This window comes from Somniosus microcephalus, chromosome 11, assembly GCF_052327205.1.
Source record: "Somniosus microcephalus isolate GS21.2 chromosome 11, FLI_Smic_1.0, whole genome shotgun sequence".
Classification (NCBI taxonomy): Eukaryota; Metazoa; Chordata; class Chondrichthyes; order Squaliformes; family Somniosidae; genus Somniosus; species Somniosus microcephalus.
Window position 1 is genome coordinate 116,857,972 of NC_140997.1, and position 16,695 is coordinate 116,874,666.

At 54.6% G+C, this 16,695-nt stretch overlaps 1 protein-coding gene across 1 annotated transcript; it reads right to left on the reverse strand.

Moving 5' to 3' along the window:
- Window positions 1-1,691: 1,691 nt before the first annotated feature.
- LOC147110840 (UNC93-like protein MFSD11) lies at window positions 1,692-15,509 on the reverse strand. Its single transcript, XM_086001210.1, has 9 exons — window positions 15,427-15,509; window positions 14,730-14,788; window positions 11,028-11,166; window positions 9,769-9,818; window positions 7,949-8,014; window positions 7,014-7,139; window positions 5,911-6,085; window positions 4,292-4,427; window positions 1,692-1,898 (listed from the first exon to the last, which is right to left on the reverse strand). Exons 2-9 carry the CDS (start codon window positions 14,785-14,787, stop codon window positions 1,746-1,748), a joined length of 903 nt encoding a protein of 300 aa, XP_085857336.1. The 5' UTR covers window position 14,788; window positions 15,427-15,509; the 3' UTR covers window positions 1,692-1,745.
- Between the last annotated feature and the right edge of the window lie 1,186 nt (window positions 15,510-16,695).

Here is a 16,695-nt window from a genome sequence, read left to right on the forward strand (position 1 = left end):
GGCCATGGGGCGGGGGGGGGGGGGATTTGAGAACAAGGATGAGATGTTGCCCAGTAAGTGACTCAAGAATCTCGTATGACCTGCCACGGGGCAGAACACGATAGACAGACAGACGGACTGAATTACTCGCCTCTTTAATTAATTGAATTTATAATTTACACCTCCACTCACATGATGTGTGAGGATTATCTGAAGATTATGAGCGCACAGAAGGACTCCAGTCAATTCCTGGGAGCAAATGACGGTAACAAACGTGGCCTGTTCAACCCTGAGCTGTTACCAGATATTGTGCATATAAGGTTATACTTTGGTTTGTAGGAAACGAGCACTTGCTTATGAATTCCCTGCATTGACAGGACTTACAGCTAATGTGTGATATCCATGAGTGCAAGACAGCATACAGCAGCAGGGGAGAGCTCTTGCTATGTAAAGCTATATTGTAAATCTATTTGGTATTTCCAGTGATATCAGAAATATATATATTTTTAAAGTGACCACAGAAATTCTCAGGATGGGTGAACTATTGCTCATTTTTCCTGTCACGCTTATTGAAGGTTCAACACTCAGACCCTAGGACATCTTTTGCAAGATCGTGTCTATTGGCAACACCACATTTCTGATTGGTCCCCTTGGCGGACAAGACCAGATTTCTGATTAGTCCCCTTGGAGGACAAAACACACCCAACAGTTTACGATAGCAAAATACTGCGGATGCTGGAAATCCAAAATAACAACAGAAAACGCTGGAAAAACTCAGCAGGCCAGGCAACATCCATGGAGAGGAAAACGTTAACTCTGTTTCTCTCGCCACGGATGTTGCCTGGCCTGCTGAGTTTTTCCAGCGTTTTCTGTTGTTGCACCCAACAGTTTGTCTGGAGTGTATAATTAGATCCTGCCTGCTGGATTAATTAAGATCTTTGCGATGTGTAATTTGATCCATTCATTGTGGGTTGAAGGTCTGTTGGAAACTCTGTAGTACTAGTACCTGACCATGGTAAAGGATAGCAAACTGAGAAAAACCTTGACAATGTACAGACTTAGTGAACATAGCCTGGCGATCGAAAAAGGTAGACACAGGCAGACCCGGCTACCAAGAGAGGACAGGATATGCTCTCACTGCAGTCAGGGAGTGGTGGAGACAGAGATGCACTTCCTCACAGCTTGTAGAAAATATCAGGGCATAAGGGAGAATTTCTACCCAAAATTCACAAAAATATGCCCGGAATTCAGAAATTTGAATGACGACCAAAAACTCCCATACCTACTAGGGGAAGAGAGAAATTGTGTAACCTTAGCGGCACACTATGTTACAGCTTGCCATAAACAGAGGGACAACCACTAAATAGAAGAGTATATACAAATTATATGAAAGTATATTTATACACTCAGGGATATATCTGTTTATACACTGTATGGATAGATCTGTATTTTTGTGTACAACCATGAATGTTTTTCGATGCTTTGGCAACATAAGATGTAACTTGTCATGCCAATAAAGCGATTTGAATTGAATTGAATTGAATTGAATTGAATTGAACCAGGTCTCTGCCACCAGAGGTCCTCGGTGATTCAACTACTTGCGCCCCCCCCTCCCCCTCTAGTGGCAGAGGAAAGCTACTGCAGCAGATCCAAAGGATTCTTCCAATCCCGGGTCACCGAAACAGCAGATCCTGGAATTGAGAGCTGTGGAAACTCCACCCCCACCCCCCGCCCTTGCAGGAAAATTGAAAGCGCTCCAGCGAAGGTCAGAAATCTCGCAAGCCTGAGGCGTTGTCTTCGATTCTCTCCACAATGAAAAAGGAGAGTGTGCCGAAGAAACAGAAGGTGGTCAGGATGAGGAGCTGCCGCGACAGCAGCAGGTAGTTGCTGTATCCAAAAGCCACAGCTGCAGAAATGGACTGAAAGCCAAGGAGAAAGAAGACAGTCACACAAATGAGGACAGCGGTTATTTTCTGTAGCAGGGACGGCTGTTTTGCGCACCAACATATGAAAAGACAAATAACAACTGAAAATGCTGGGAAAACTCAGCTGGCCAGGCAACATCCGTGGAGAGAGAAATAGAGTCAACGTTTCAGGTCAAACCCTTCGTCAGGACTAAAGAGGCACAGGAAATGAAATAGATTAAAAGGCCAGGCTGGGAGAGAACAGAAGTGAAGAGACATTAAGAGGTATTCAAAACCAGACGAGATGGTGACAGGACTAGTGGAGACAAAAGACGGCTCTAGATTAGGTGTGAAATGTTCTGGCAGAATGAGAGACAGCTGCCATGTGGGAGAGAGAAAAAAGGGGGAAGGGCCAAAACAAAAGGTGTGGATAAAAAATAAGTAAAAATGTAATAGGGGCCAAGGTTATTATCTGAAATTGTTGAACTCGATATTGAGTCCAGAAGGCTGTAAAGTGCCTAATCGGAAGATGAAAAGGCAACCTGGTCCTCCAAACAAGGACGCAGCCATTTCAAACCATCAAACTATCCCCTAAACACACGATCTCCTGGGAGAGGCAAAAAGAGGAGAAAAAACTTCAATCAACTGGAGGGTGTATCGTAGCTCAGTGTGACGTGTGCCGGATACTGTGGGTGTATCATAGCTCAGTGTGACGTGTGCTGGATACTGTGGGTGTATCATAGCTCAGTGTGACATGTGACGGATACTGTGGGTGTATCGTAGCTCAGTGTGACGTGTGCCGGATACTGAGTGTATCGTAGCTCAGTGTGACGTGTGCTGGATACTGTGGGTGTATCATAGCTCAGTGTGACGTGTGCTGGATACTGTGGGTGTATCGTGGCTCAGTGTGACGTGTGCCGGATACTGTGGGTGTATCGTAGCTCAGTGTGACGTGTGCCGGATACTGTGGGTGTATCATAGCTCAGTGTGACGTGTGCCGGATACTGTGGGTGTATCATAGCTCAGTGTGACATGTGCCGGATACTTTGGGTGTATCGTAGCTCAGTGTGACGTGTGCCAGATATTGTGGGTGTATCGTAGCTCAGTGTGACGTGTGCTGGATACTGTGGGTGTGTCGTAGCTCAGTGTGACGTGTGCTGGATACTGTGGGTGTATCGTAGCTCAGTGTGGCGTGTGTTGGATCCTGTGGGTGTATCGTAGCTCAGTGTGACGTGTGCCGGATACTGTGGGTGTATCGTAGCTTAGTGTGACGTGTGCCGGATACTGTGGGTGTATCGTAGCTCAGTGTGACGTGTGCCGGATACTGTGGATGTATCGTAGCTCAGTGTGCCGGATACTGTGGGTGTATCATAGCTCAGTGTGACGTGTGCTGGATACTGTGGGTGTATCATAGCTCAGTGTGGCGTGTGCCGGATACTGTGGGTGTATCATAGCTCAGTGTGACATGTGCCGGATACTGTGGGTGTATCGTAGCTCAGTGTGACGTGTGCTGGATACTGTGGGTGTATCGTAGCTCAGTGTGACGTGTGCCAGATACTGTGGGTGTATCGTAGCTCAGTGTGACGTGTGCTGGATACTGTGGGTGTGTCGTAGCTCAGTGTGACGTGTGCTGGATACTGTGGGTGTATCGTAGCTCAGTGTGGCGTGTGTTGGATCCTGTGGGTGTATCGTAGCTCAGTGTGACGTGTGCCGGATACTGTGGGTGTATCGTAGCTCAGTGTGACGTGTGCCGGATACTGTGGGTGTATCATAGCTCAGTGTGACGTGTGCCGGATACTGAGTGTATCGTAGCTCAGTGTGACGTGTGCCGGATACTGAGTATCGTAGCTCAGTGTGACGTGTGCTGGATACTGTGGGTGTATCGTAGCTCAGTGTGACGTGTGCCGGATACTGTGGGTGTGTCGTAGCTCAGTGTGACGTGTGCTGGATACTGTGGGTGTATCGTAGCTCAGTGTGACGTGTGACGGATACTGTGGGTGTGTCGTAGCTCAGTGTGACGTGTGCTGGATACTGCGGGTGTATCGTAGCTCAGTGTGACGTGTGCCGGATATTGTGGGTGTATCGTAGCTCAGTGTGACGTGTGCTGGATACTGTGGGTGTATCGTAGCTCAGTGTGACGTGTGACGAATACTGTGGGTGTGTCGTAGCTCAGTATGACGTGTGCTGGATATTGTGGGTGTATCGTAGCTCAGTGTGACGTGTGCCGGATACTGTGGGTGTGTCGTAGCTCAGTGTGACGTGTGCTGGATACTGTGGGTGTGTCGTAGCTCAGTGTGACGTGTGCTGGATACTGTGGGTGTATCGTAGCTCAGTGTGACAGATACTGTGGGTGTGTCGTAGCTCAGTGTGAATATAGAATGCCAGAGTGAGTGACCCGCGAACCGTACCTGTGTGAATTTGAAGATGCCGAAGGCCGGGCCGCCCTGCTCGGGGTACAGGGTGCCGAGCATGCCGTAGAGCTGAGTGTTGAAACAACTGTCGCCCAGACCGAGCAGGAAGCTGCTCACTAGCGCTGCAGCGGGGCTGTGAATACAACAACAACCGTCACTAATACAAAAGCAAAATACTGCAGATGCTGGAAATCTGAAATAAAAACAAAAAATGCTGGAAATATTCAGCAGGCCAGGCAGCATCTGTGGAGAGCGAAAGAGTGTTAACATTTCAGGTCGATGACCCTTCGTCAGAACTGGAACAAGTTGGAGGTGGGACAGGTTTTTAAGCAAATGCAGGGGAGGAAAGAGCAAAAGTGAAGGCCTGTGATAGGCTGGCAGGCCGGAGAGATTAAACGACAAAAGGGATGATGGTGCAAGGCAAAAGGAGATGGTAATGGGACAAGTTAAGAAACAAAAGATGGGTCTAGATGAAATGTAAATGGCACTGGCAGAAACATCAACAGCTGCCGTGTGAGAGGAAAAATATAGGGGCAGAGGTTATGATCTGAAATTGTTGAACTCGATGTTGAGCCCAGAAGACTGTAAAGTGTCTAATCGAAAGATGAGGTGCTGTTCCTCGAGCTTACGGTGAGCTTCATTGGAACAGTGTAAGAGGCCGAGGACAGAGAGATCAGAGTGGGAGTGGAGCGGAGAATTAAAGTGACAGGCGAGCGGAAGCTCAGGGTCACCCTTACGGACTGAATGGAGGTGTTCCGCAAAGCGGTCACCCAATCTGCGTTTGGTCTCCCCAATGTAGAGACCACCGCATCGTGAGCAGCGAATACAGTATACTAGATTGCAAGAAGTACAAGTAAATCGCTGTTTCACCTGGAAGAGGTGTTTGGGGCCCTGGACAGTGGGAAGGGAGGAGGTGAAAGGGCGGGTGTTGCATCTCCTGCGCTTGCACGGGAAGGTGCTGTGGGAAGGGGAAGGGGTGTTGGGGGTGATTGAGGAGCGGACCAGAGTGTCGCGGAGGAAGCGGTCCCTTCAGAATGCTGAAAGGGGAAGTGAGGGGAAGATGTGTTTGGTGGTGGGATCACACTGGAGGTGGCGGACATGGCGGAGGATGATCAGTTGAAAGTGGAGGCTGGTGGGGTGAAAGGTGAGGACAACTGTCACTGTCCGGCCCACGATACCGGCATCATCACCTGCCCACCAATACCGCCCGTCCCCAGTTGCCCTGAGGAGGTGGTGGTGTTGGTGTTGGGCTGCCTTCCTGAACCACTGGTAGCGGGTTTGATACAATTGAGAATCTTGCTGGGCCACTTCAGAGGGCAGTTTGTGCTGGCATTGGGGGGGTGGGGGGCAGGGGTGAGGTGGGTGGGGGAGTGGGGTTCCTTCCCTCCAACAACCACTGGCAAAGAGCAGCTTGGGGGACAGGTCGAGCTTGGAGCAGTGACTTACCTGGGATCAGGTAGAGCTTGTAACAGCGACTTACCTGGGGGACAGGTAGAGCTTGTAACACTGACTTACCTGGGATCAGGTAAGGCTTTAACAGTGACTTACCTGGGGGACAGGTAGAGCTTTAACAGTGACTTACCTGGGGGACAGGTAGAGCTTTAACAGTGACTTACCTGGGGGACAGGTAAGGCTCGTAGCGACTGCTGGCTGCACTCACAAACGGAGCGTCGTCTGGGATTACGAGGAAGATCAGGTAGAATCCCAGGAGATGTGCGATGAGTCCGAGCAGGATAGCCGAGGTGCGTCGGAACTGGTTATTGGTACACAGCAGCCCGAAGATCCCACCCCCTGCAACAGAGAGACACACACGCTCACCGTCCAACTCCTCACTGAGCCGCCAGTGCCACACCCTCGCCAGCGATTCCCAGGGGCCCTCTGATAAACCTCCACTGCGGCCCACCGAGATTTCTTTTAGCAACGGGCCAATTGGTCGGGCTTCCCAATGGGTCTTCCTGAACTGAGAGCAGTCGCCCCCACGACACCCACCCCCCGCCCCTAAACACACATTAAAAATGGTCGCAGGGCGGGGTTCTGGATTTCCCCTTCCCATTCCAGCTGGTAGGCTAGGGCGGCAAGAGGGGAAATGTCTGGCATTTCACCAGCAGCACCTGGACAACCACAGTCTACAACCTGCCTGTCTCAACAGCACAAACCCAAGCTCACTCTGAACCACTGAGCAAGGAGGCGGACAGGAATCTGGTCATTCATGTGGAAATGACTTATGAAATGATACTGGGCGGCCTGGTGGTGGCGCTGTCCAGGGAGAGTATAAATACTCGGGCATGGGCCCAGCTTGTGCAGGACATTCTTTAACGGGAACTAGTGAAGGACACAACTAGATCTCCAGGTTGAAAAACAGTTGATTAAAGCCTTGTTTAATACTCAGACCAAGTGCCGAGTAGTTTTCTTATGTCAGAGGCCATTCAGCCCCTCGAGCCTGTCCCGCTATTCAATTAGATCACGGATGATGTGCAGCTTCCTTTGGGGGAAAGAGAGCTCCTGATCTCCATTACCCTTTATGTTTCCTGATTTAATTGAGAATGGCCTGGTTCTAATTGTTAAGATTGTGCCCCCTTCGCTTATCCCTCACCGGTCCTCCTCCCGAACTCGGCCCTCGCTCCCTCAACCTCTGGCCTCCCACCCCCCCCGGGCCTCCGCCCAACCTCTGACCTTCATCCTCCGACCTCAGCTCGGCATGGATGTTTTTCAAACTCACCCAGAATCTCGCCAACACCGATGAACATCCCCGAGAGGCCGATCAGCCCCTTGGCCGATGTCCCGAACTGTCTGGTGGCCCCAATACACGTCCCGTACACCCCGCTGTAGAAGGTCAGCACCAGCCCTGGAACATCAAAATCACCAAAACAAGAGTTAAACACGGACTGTCCCATCAAACACTCCCAGGGCAGGTACACCATGGGTTAGATACAGAGTAAAGCTCCCTCTACACTGTCCCATCAAACACTCCCAGGGCAGGTACAGCACGGGTTAGATACAGAGTAAAGCTCCCTCTACACTGTCCCATCAAACACTCCCAGGGCAGGTACAGCATGGGTTAGATACAGAGTAAAGCTCCCTCTACACTGTCCCATCAAACTCTCCCAGGGCAGGTACAGCACGGGTTAGATACAGAGTAAAGCTCCCTCTACACTGTCCCATCAAACACTCCCAGGGCAGGTACAGCATGGGTTAGATACAGAGTAAAGCTCCCTCTACACTGTCCCATCAAACACTCCCAGGGCAGGTACAGCACAGGTTAGATACAGAGTAAAGCTCCCTCTACACTGTCCCATCAAACACTCCCAGGGCAGGTACAGCACGGGTTAGATACAGAGTAAAGCTCCCTCTACACTGTCCCCATCAAACACTCCCAGGGCAGGTACAGCACGGGGTTAGATACAGAGTAAAGCTCCCTCTACACTGTCCCATCAAACACTCCCAGGGCAGGTACAGCACGGGTTAAACACAGAGTAAAGCTCCCTCTACACTGCCCCATCAAACACTCCCAGGGCAGGCACATCAAGGGTTAGATACAGAGTAAAGCTGGGGTGGGGGTGGGTGGGGAGGGGAAGCCGCCCCTCCCCCCCCAGCCCCAGAAATAGCGTCCGGTCTCACGAGGTGTGGAGTCTGTTCACTCGCTCGCTCACTCACCGCTGTACACTATCGTGATGCTCAATAGCAGAATGTTCTTTGTGCGAAACAACCTTAACATCGTCCCTGAAAAAAATAATTGCAGACAGTGAGGAGAGAGAGGGATTCTACGCTACCCGTGAAGGGCGAGGCCAGAGAGGGATTTCTCTTTCGAACCCATTGGGCATTGACCCGTGGCTGGATCACTTTAACCAGCCCCAGAATCTCTCGCGTTCACCTCGAGCACCTCACGGGAATGACAGACCACATCACCCTCGGAGTCCCATCTCACGCCAAAGAGCTCCAGTCACATCGCGGCTACGATCCTCCCACGGCCCAGGTCACTCCCGTCACATCGGGGCTACGATCCTCCCATGGACTGGGTCACTCCCGTCACATCGGGGCCACGATCCTCCCACGGCCCAGGTCACTCCTGTCACATCGGGGCTACGATCCTCCCAAGACCCAGGTCACTCCCGTCACATCGGGGCTACGATCCTCCCATGGACTGGGTCACTCCCGTCACATCGGGGCTACGATCCTCCCAAGACCCAGGTCACTCCCGTCACATCGGGGCTACGATCCTCCCATGGACTGGGTCACTCCCGTCACATCGGGGCTACGATCCTCCCACGGCCCAGGTCACTCCCGTCACATCGGGGCTACGATCCTCCCACAGCCCGGGTCACTCCCGTCACATCGGGGCTACGATCCTCCCATGGACTGGGTCACTCCCGTCACATCGGGGCTACGATCCTCCCACGGCCCAGGTCACTCCCGTCACATCGGGGCTACGATCCTCCCACGGCCCAGGTCACTCCCGTCACATCGGGGCTACGATTCTCCCACGGCCCAGGTCACTCCCGTCACATCGGGGCTACGATTCTCCCACGGCCCAGGTCACTCCCGTCACATCGGGGCTACGATCCTCCCACAGCCCGGGTCACTCCCGTCACATCGGGGCTACGATCCTCCCAAGACCCAGGTCACTCCCGTCACATCGGGGCTACGATCCTCCCATGGCCTGGGTCACTCCCGTCACATCGGGGCTACGATCCTCCCAAGACCCAGGTCACTCCCGTCACATCGGGGCTACGATCCTCCCATGGCCTGGGTCACTCCCGTCACATCGGGGCTACGATCCTCCCAAGACCCAGGTCACTCCTGTCACATCGGGGCTACGATCCTCCCAAGACCCAGGTCACTCCCGTCACATCGGGGCTACGATTCTCCCACGGCCCAGGTCACTCCCGTCACATCGGGGCTACGATCCTCCCACAGCCCGGGTCACTCCCGTCACATTGGGGCTACGATCCTCCCACAGCCCGGGTCACTCCCGTCACATCGGGGCTACGATCCTCCCACGGCCTGGGTCACTCCCGTCACATCGGGGCTACGATCCTCCCATGGCCTGGGTCACTCCCGTCACATCGGGGCTACGATCCTCCCATGGCCTGGGTCACTCCAGTCACATCAGGGCTACGATCCTCCCAAGACCCAGGTCACTCCTGTCACATCGGGGCTACGATCCTCCCAAGACCCAGGTCACTCCCGTCACATCGGGCTACGATCCTCCCACGGCCCAGGTCACTCGAGTCACATTGGGGCTACGATTCTCCCATGGCCCAGGTCACTCCAGTCTGCGCACCACCGTGCCCCCCCCCACGCTGACTACACCCTAGTGCAGAGTGGTGTCAGTTTATAATTATATCTTCACGTGGTTACACACCACCGATTGGGAGCATTTGGCCAGAACAGGAGTCCGGAGTCTCCCCCCTCACCTGCCCCGCCACACCACCCCCGCCACACCCCCAACCGGCCCATGCACAGAAACAACTTACAGAACTCGGCGGTGATCTGATCCAGGGTCGAGGTCGCTTTCTCTTTAAGCCTTGAACCACAGAGACAAAACAGGTAGTTTTAAAAAGTATAATAAAATTTTTTAGAAAGGAAGATTTCTGTAGCGCCTTTCACGACCTCAGGACATCCCAAAGCACTTTACAGTCAATGAAGTGCTTTTGAAGTGTAGTCACTGTTGTAATGTAGCAAACGCAGCAGCCAATTTGCACACTGCAAGCTCCCACAAACAGCAATGTGATAATGACCAAATAATCTGTTTAAGGCATTGGTTGAGGAATAAATATTGGCCAGGACACTGGGGACAACTCCCCTGCTCTTCTTCAAATAGTGTCCGTGGGATCTTTTACATCCTCCTGAGAGGGCTGACAGGGCCTCGCTTTGTCTTATCATAAAGACGGCACCTCCAACAGTGCAGCGCTCCCTCAGTACTGCACTGGGAGTGTTAGCCTGGATTTTGTGCTCAAGTCGCTGGAGTGGGACTTGAACCCACAACCTTCTGACTCTGAGATGAGAGTGCTACCACTGAGCCATGGCTGACACACATTTACTTTAAGTACATTATTTTTCCAATGATTTCCTGGGTTCTGCACACAATATCAGTCCCGACACGGCGAGTTCCCTATCTCAGTCAGGCTGTCTGGAGCAGGGCAAGGCAGCTCACTGGCACCACCCAGTGGCCAGTTTTAGATCAACACAGGGCTTGTGTCCTCGTGGCAGTGTCAGCCGTGGCTCTGTGGGTAGCACTCTCGCCTCTGAGTCAGAAGGTTGTGGGTTCAAATCCCACTCCAGAGACTTCAGCACAAAAATCCAGGTTGACACTCCAATGCAGTACTGAGGGAGTGCTGCACTGTCAGAGGTGCCGTCAAACAGAGGCCCCATCAGCCCTCTCAGGTGAACGTAAAAGATCCCAAGGCACCATTTCAAAGAAGAGCGGGGGAGTTCTCTCCGGTGTCCTGGCCAATATCTATACCTCAACCAACATCACTAAAACAGATTATCTGGTCAATATCACATTGCTGTTTGTGGGAGCTTGCTGTGCGCAAACTGACTGCCCCGTTTCCTACATTACAACAGTGACTACAGCCAATGAAGTACTTTATGAAGTGTAAAGTGCTTTGGGACACCCTGAGGCTGTGAAAGGCGCTATAGAAAAGCAAATCTTTCTTTTTTTTTCATGGGCATGGAACCATCCATGGCACAGGAGGAGAGCCAGCGCATTGCTTCCTTGCAGCGTACTTACAGCCGAGGGGAAACAATCAGAGGATCGTTGATCTCGGAGCTGGTGTCCATGTGTTTGACATTTTTCAGTGCGAGGAGAGTGGCCGTGCCAGCGAGGCAGATCACAGACAACACGATAAACAGGGTACTCCTGTCACCATCTGAGAACACAGAAAGAAAAAAAAGACTCTCATTTCTACAGCGTCTTTCACCACCTCAGGATGTTCCAAAGCGCTTCACAGCCAATGAAGTACTGTTTGGAGTGTCGTCACTGTTGTAATGTAGGAAATGTGGCAGCCAATTTGCGCACAGCAAGCTCCCACAAACAGCAATGTGATAATGACCAGGTAATCTGTTTAATTGATGTTGATTGAGGGATAAATATTGGCCCTAGGACACCGGGGAGAACTCCCCTGCTCTTCTTCGAAATAGTGCCAAGGGATCTTTTATGTCCACCGGAGAGGGCAGACGGGGACTCGGTTTAATGTCTCATCCGAAAGGCGGCACCTCCGACAGTGCAGCGCTCCCTCAGTGCTGCCCCTTCGACAGTGCAGCGCTCCCTCAGTGCTGCCCCTTCGACAGTGCAGCACTCCCTCAGTGCTGCCCCTTCGACAGTGCAGCGCTCCCTCAGTACTGCCCCTCCGACAGTGCAGCGCTCCCTCAGTACTGCCCCCCCGACAGTGCAGCGCGCCCTCAGTACTGCCCCTCCGACAGTGCAGCGCTCCTTCAGTACTGCCCCTCCGACAGTGCAGCACTCCCTCAGTACTGCCCCTCCGACAGTGCAGCGCTCCCTCAGTACTGCCCCTCCGACAGTGCAGCGCTCCCTCAGTACTGCCCCCCGACAGTGCAGCACTCCCTCAGTACTGCCCCTCCGACATTGCAGCGCTCCTTCAGTACTGCCCCTCCGACAGTGCAGCGCGCCCTCAGTACTGCTCCTCCGACAGTGCAGCACTCCCTCAGTACTGCCCCTCCGACATTGCAGCGCTCCTTCAGTACTGCCCCTCCGACAGTGCAGCACTCCCTCAGTACTGACCCTCCGACAGTGCAGCACTCCCTCAGTACTGCCCTCCCACAGTGTAGCACTCCCTCAGGACTGCCCCTCCAACAGTGCATCACTCCCTCAGTACTGCCCCTCCGACAGTGCAGCGCTCCCTCAGTACTGACCCTCCGACAGTGCAGCGCTCCCTCAGTACTGACCCTCCGACAGTGCAGCGCTCCCTCAGTACCGCCCTCCCACAGTGCATCACTCCCTCAGTACTGCCCCTCCGACAGTGCATCACTCCCTCAGTACTGACCCTCCGACAGTGCAGCACTCCCTCAGTACTGCCCTCCCACAGTGTAGCACTCCCTCAGGACTGCCCCTCCAACAGTGCATCACTCCCTCAGTACTGCCCCTCCGACAGTGCAGCGCTCCCTCAGTACTGACCCTCCGACAGTGCAGCGCTCCCTCAGTACTGACCCTCCGACAGTGCAGCGCTCCCTCAGTACTGCCCCTCCGACAGTGCAGCGCTCCCTCAGTACTGACCCTCCGACAGTGCAGCGCTCCCTCAGTACTGCCCCTCCGACAGTGCGGCGCTCCCTCTGTACTGACCCTCCGACAGTGCAGCGCTCCCTCAGTACTGCCCCTCCGACAGTGCAGCGCTCCCTCAGTACTGCCCCTCCGACAGTGCAGCGCTCCCTCAGTACTGCCCCTCCGACAGTGCAGCGCTCCCTCAGTACTGACCCTCCGACAGTGCGACGCTCCCTCAGTACTGCCCCTCCAACAGTGCAGCGCTCCCTCAGTACTGACCCTCCGACAGTGCAGCGCTCCCTCAGTACTGACCCTCCGACAGTGCGGCGCTCCCTCAGTACTGCCCCTCTGACAGTGCGGCGCTCCCTCAGTACTGCCCCTCCGACAGTGCAGCGCTCCCTCAGTACTGCCCCTCCGACAGTGCGGCGCTCCCTCTGTACTGACCCTCCGACAGTGCAGCGCTCCCTCAGTACTGCCCCTCCGACAGTGCAGCGCTCCCTCAGTACTGCCCCTCCGACAGTGCAGCGCTCCCTCAGTACTGCCCCTCCGACAGTGCAGCGCTCCCTCAGTACTGACCCTCCGACAGTGCGACGCTCCCTCAGTACTGCCCCTCCAACAGTGCAGCGCTCCCTCAGTACTGCCCCTCCGACAGTGCAGCGCTCCCTCAGTACTGACCCTCCGACAGTGCGGCGCTCCCTCAGTACTGCCCCTCTGACAGTGCGGCGCTCCCTCAGTACTGCCCCTCCGACAGTGCAGCGCTCCCTCAGTACTGCCCCTCCGACAGTGCAGCGCTCCCTCAGTACTGACCCTCCGACAGTGCGGCACTCCCTCAGTACTGCCCCTCCGACAGTGCGGCACTCCCTCAGTACCGCCCTCCCACAGTGCAGCGCTCCCTCAGTACTGACTCTCCGACAGTGCGGCACTCCCTCAGTACCGCCCTCCGACAGTGCAGCGCTCCCTCAGTACTGCCCCTCCGACAGTGCAGCGCTCCCTCAGTACTGCCCCTTCGACAGTGCAGCGCTCCCTCAGTACTGTCCCTCCGACAGTGCAGCGCTCCCTCAGTACTGCCCCTCTGACAGTGCAGCGCTCCCTCAGTACTGCCCCTCCGACAGTGCAGCGCTCCCTCAGTACTGCCCCTCCGACAGTGCAGCGCTCCCTCAGTACTGCCCCTCCGACAGTGCAGCGCTCCCTCAGTACTGCCCCTCCGACAGTGCAGCGCTCCCTCAGTACTGACCCTCCGACAGTGCAGCGCTCCCTCAGTACTGACCCTCCGACAGTGCAGCGCTCCCTCAGTACTGCCCCTCCGACAGTGCAGCGCTCCCTCAGTACTGCCCCTCCGACAGTGCAGCGCTCCCTCAGTACTGCCCCTCCGACAGTGCAGCGCTCCCTCAGTACTGCCCCTCCGACAGTGCAGCGCTCCCTCAGTACTGACCCTCCGACAGTGCGGCGCTCCCTCAGTACTGCCCCTCTGACAGTGCGGCGCTCCCTCAGTACTGCCCCTCCGACAGTGCAGCGCTCCCTCAGTACTGCCCCTCCGACAGTGCAGCGCTCCCTCAGTACTGCCCCTCCGACAGTGTGGCGATCTCTCAGTACTGACCCTCCGACAGTGCGGCACTCCCTCAGTACTGCCCCTCCGACAGTGCGGCACTCCCTCAGTACCGCCCTCCGACAGTGCAGCGCTCCCTCAGTACTGACTCTCCGACAGTGCGGCACTCCCTCAGTACCGCCCTCCCACAGTGCAGCGCTCCCTCAGTACTGACTCTCCGACAGTGCGGCACTCCCTCAGTACCGCCCTCCGACAGTGCAGCGCTCCCTCAGTACTGACCCTCCGACAGTGCAGCGCTCCCTCAGTACTGCCCCTCCGACAGTGCAGCGCTCCCTCAGTACTGCCCCTCTGACAGTGCAGCACTCCCTCAGTACTGCACTGGAGTGTCAGTCTGGATTATGTGCTCAAGTCTCTGGCGATGGGCTCAAACCCACGGCCTTCTGACTCAGAGGCGAGAGTGCTGACACTGTGCCAGTGGAACCCGACCCCAGCGAGTCATTGCCCCGTTAATATCAGTCATCACGCAAGCTTGTGGGGACCGTGTTTGGACCATGCAATTGCACCACGAGCCCGTTAGAGGGGCCGAGATGGTCAGCGGTCCAGAAATCGTCAGCGGTCCCGCCGCCCTCCACCCACACGGTCTCTCAGTAATACAGTCGGTCCTTTACCTGAGATCACAGTCGTGTCTCTCCACTGCAGGTAAACGTAGAGGTTGCCAAACAGCATGCTGCAAAAATAGATCGAAGCGGTCAGATTACCGAGGTCAGAGTGAGTCAGTCACACAGAGCAAAGCAACAGGACGCAGGCGGCCTTCACAGCGGCCCATCCCGGGGCAGGGATCAGTAAACAGATGGGACAATACTGGAAAAATCCATATCCCCTTCACGCTCAGATCAGGGTTTCAGTATTCAGTTTCAACCGGCCAAATGGCCGCCTTCTGTGCTGAAAGATTCTATAATGGGGCATGGGGGTCCACCCCATTAGATTACAGCCCACACGGGGAAGATCAAGATTTTCCCCCATGATCCCCTTCGCCCCCCGCGACCCCATCCTCGCCCCCCGCGACCCCGCCCTCGACCCCGCGTTCCTGCCCCCCCACGACCCCGCCCTGACCCTCACACTCCAGAACACAGCCCGAGTCCAGGCTGGAGGATTTTACAATGATCAGCTCATCTAAAAATGACCAGGTTTATCGAATTCAATCCTGCCACGGTAGGATTTAAACTCACGAGCTCCGAGTTACCATAACCACGAGGTTACCGTGTCTGGGCTCCGGACAGCAGAAGGGAGGGAGGAAGAATCTCACGGGGTCAGCCTCTCCCGGCTGCGTCCCCTGGCTCTTGCTGGAGTCCGCAGTTCCCTTACCTGCACTGTAACAGGGCCCAGAAGGTGCCAGTGTTTCTGTTGATGGTGGTGCGGTCAGAGTTCAGGATGAGGAAACTCCCCTGGGCCGTCCACAGCACTGAAAGAGAAGGAAGAGCAGGTACAGAACAGGAAGGTTCAGGCTCCCTCCCCAACCCGAGCCGAGTGAGCTGGTGTGCAGAGGGACAGAGTCCAGGACGCTACAACTGGCCTTGGAGTCCCTGGTGTGAGGAAGGTGTGGGGGGGGGGGGGGCGCGGGGACAAAAAGGCCCCCAGGATTCCCAATCCTGTTGCTGCCCATTAATAGGGAGCGTGGACATCAGGGGAGGACACGATCAGACTCGGCTGCAATCCCCCCCACCTCAGTTCAATAGCTGGCGGTCCCTCGATGTCCAGGCTCAAGCACAAGGATTGACCACTCGTCTGAGGGGCCGTTGGAATTGTACCCCGGGGTGAGGTGGGGTGGGAGGGACAAGGACCCTCAGGATAGGAGAGGAGAGACACTGGTACTGAGTGACATGAATCAGTCATTCATGAAAGAAAGACTTATGAAATAATACTGAGCGGCCTGCGGGTGGTGCTGTCCAGGGAGAGTATAAATAGAGTCAGAGAGTTATACAGCACAGAAAGAGGCCCTTTGGCCCATCGTGTCCGCGCCGGCCATCAAGCCCTGTCTATTCTAATCCCATTTTCCAGCATTTGGTCCGTAGCCTTGTATGCTATGGCGTTTCAAGTGCTCATCCAAATGCTTCTTGAATGTTGTGAGGGTTCCTGCCTCTACCACCCTTTCAGGCAGTGAGTTCCAGATTCCAACCACCCTCTGGGTGAAAAAGTTTTTCCTCAAATCCCCTCTAAACCTCCTGCCCCTTACCATGAAACTATGCCCCCTGGTTATTGACCCCTCTACTAAAGTGAAAAGTTCCTTTCTATCCACCCTATCTATGCCCCTCATAATTTTGTACACCTCAATCAGGTCCCCCCTCAGCCTTCTCTGCTCTAAGGAAAACAACCCCAGCCTGTCCAGTCTCTCTTCATAGCTGAAGCGCTCCAGCCCAGGTAACATCCTGGTGAATCTCCTCTGCACCCTCTCCAAAGCAATCACATCCTTCCTATAGTGTGGCGACCAGAACTGCACACAGTATTCCAGCTGTGGCCTTACCAGCGTTTTGTACAGCTCCATCATAACCTCCCTGCTCTTGTATTCTATGCCTCGGCTAATGAAGGCAAGTATCCCATATGCCTTTTTAACCACCTTATCTACCTGTCCTGCTG

Excerpts from the sequence above, each read along its gene's own strand:
- LOC147110840 (XM_086001210.1), bottom strand. The coding sequence starts at position 14,787 with ATGCTGTTTGGCAACCTCTACGTTTACCTGCAGTGGAGAGACACGACT. Across the intron at positions 11,167-14,729 it reads AGACACGACTGTGATCTCAG|ATGGTGACAGGAGTACCCTG; the intron begins GTAAAGGACCGA and ends CTGTGTTCTCAG. Across the intron at positions 8,015-9,768 it reads TCAGATCACCGCCGAGTTCT|GGACGATGTTAAGGTTGTTT; the intron begins GTAAGTTGTTTC and ends TATTTTTTTCAG.